Below are 1,243 nucleotides of genomic sequence, written 5' to 3'. Positions count from 1 at the left end.
GCAGCCTCCAGGGGCCGTGTAGCAGCCTGACATGATGCACAGGGTCCCCACGACCAGAGGAGGGCGGCTGGTCAGTCCACCAGCACGGCCGTAGGGATGGCCGGTGCCTCGGTGACACCCAGCTGGCCCCGAGCAGCAGCGTGCCCCCTCCTCGGCATCCCCCCTCCTCTGCGGCTGCGCCCCCAAGCCCGGGCCAGCTCAGGACGGCGTTGACGAGGGCCTTCCAAGCGAGGAGGCAGCCCTCAGCACGCCCGCACCTCGGCCGCCGTGTTCCGGAAGCTTCTGTGCAAGTGCTCACCCTTCCATCCACGGGGCACGGCTTCACCGACGCGCTGGGGAAGTAGCCTGACTTCCTGGTTTGCAGCAGCCGGCCCTGGAGGGGACAGATGGTCAGGGCCGGCGGGGCCGGCAAGGGGCAGCGGCCATGGGGGTCGGGGCGGCGCTGTAACGTGTGCTCAGTTTCCTCAGGAAAAGGACAGGATAAGGCCAGTTCCTGAGAGGCGGGTGATGGCGTCGCCTCCCCGGTGTAGCCTCAGGTGACCTCGGAACCACGTGGGGCGGGAGGGTGAGGGATGATGTCCCCACTTCACGGACGTGAACACCGAGGCCCAGAGAAGTGAAGCGGGCTGGCTGGGAGCTCGGACGCCGGCCCTTCTTCCGCCAGAGGGCAGCGGACCCAGTCGGGGACGGTCTGGGGCGGGGCACGGCCTCACCCTCCCAGGTCCCTCTGCCTGGAAGAGCCCCGCACGGTGTTCCCCGCCTCAGCCCTCTGCTCGCGCCAGCAAAGTGTCTCTGCGAGACCACCCAGCGACAGCTGAGGGCCCTGGGCACACTGGGGCGGGGGGGCTGGGGGTGGGGTCCAGTGGGGCAGACTGCGCAGACACCCTCCTGCACCCTCCGCATCTCTGGGTATGCGGGGGCACCGCCAGCACCGCACGGGGACCAGCGAGCGTGTGCTGATGAGGACACCGCAGAGCCACGGTGCCCCGGCCAGGCCCAGCGCCTGAGCTCCGTGGCTCCGCGCTGCCTGAGCGTGTGCTGATGAGGACACCGCAGAGCCACAGTGCCACTCCGAGCGGGACGCCCCGATGTCCCAGCCAGGCCCAGCGCCCGAGCTCCGTGGCTCTGCGCTGCCGCCCGGGGCCTCAGAGCCCCTGAGGACGGGGCCTGGCAGCAGCGCCTGGGGCAGCTGGCCCCGCAGCGCGACCATTTCAGGCCTCGTAAATGGTTGTTTCATGGCTCA

The 1,243-nt window shown here is 70.2% G+C and overlaps 1 protein-coding gene across 1 annotated transcript in view; it reads right to left on the bottom strand.

Annotated features, from left to right (window-relative positions):
* VAV2 (vav guanine nucleotide exchange factor 2) overlaps positions 1 to 1,243 on the bottom strand; it is a 135,923-nt gene that overhangs the window by 6,795 nt on the left and 127,885 nt on the right. Inside the window, exon 19 of the mRNA XM_025051251.1 lies at positions 299 to 373. Within this exon, the coding sequence (XP_024907019.1) occupies positions 299 to 373 (75 nt within the window). The remainder of the gene's footprint in view (positions 1 to 298; positions 374 to 1,243) is intronic.

The sequence above is a fragment of the Pteropus alecto genome, unplaced genomic scaffold (genome assembly GCF_000325575.1).
Source record: "Pteropus alecto unplaced genomic scaffold, ASM32557v1 scaffold67, whole genome shotgun sequence".
Taxonomy (NCBI): Eukaryota; Metazoa; Chordata; class Mammalia; order Chiroptera; family Pteropodidae; genus Pteropus; species Pteropus alecto.
Note: the sequence above shows the minus strand (reverse complement) of the source record. Positions and strands in the feature narration are given on the sequence as shown.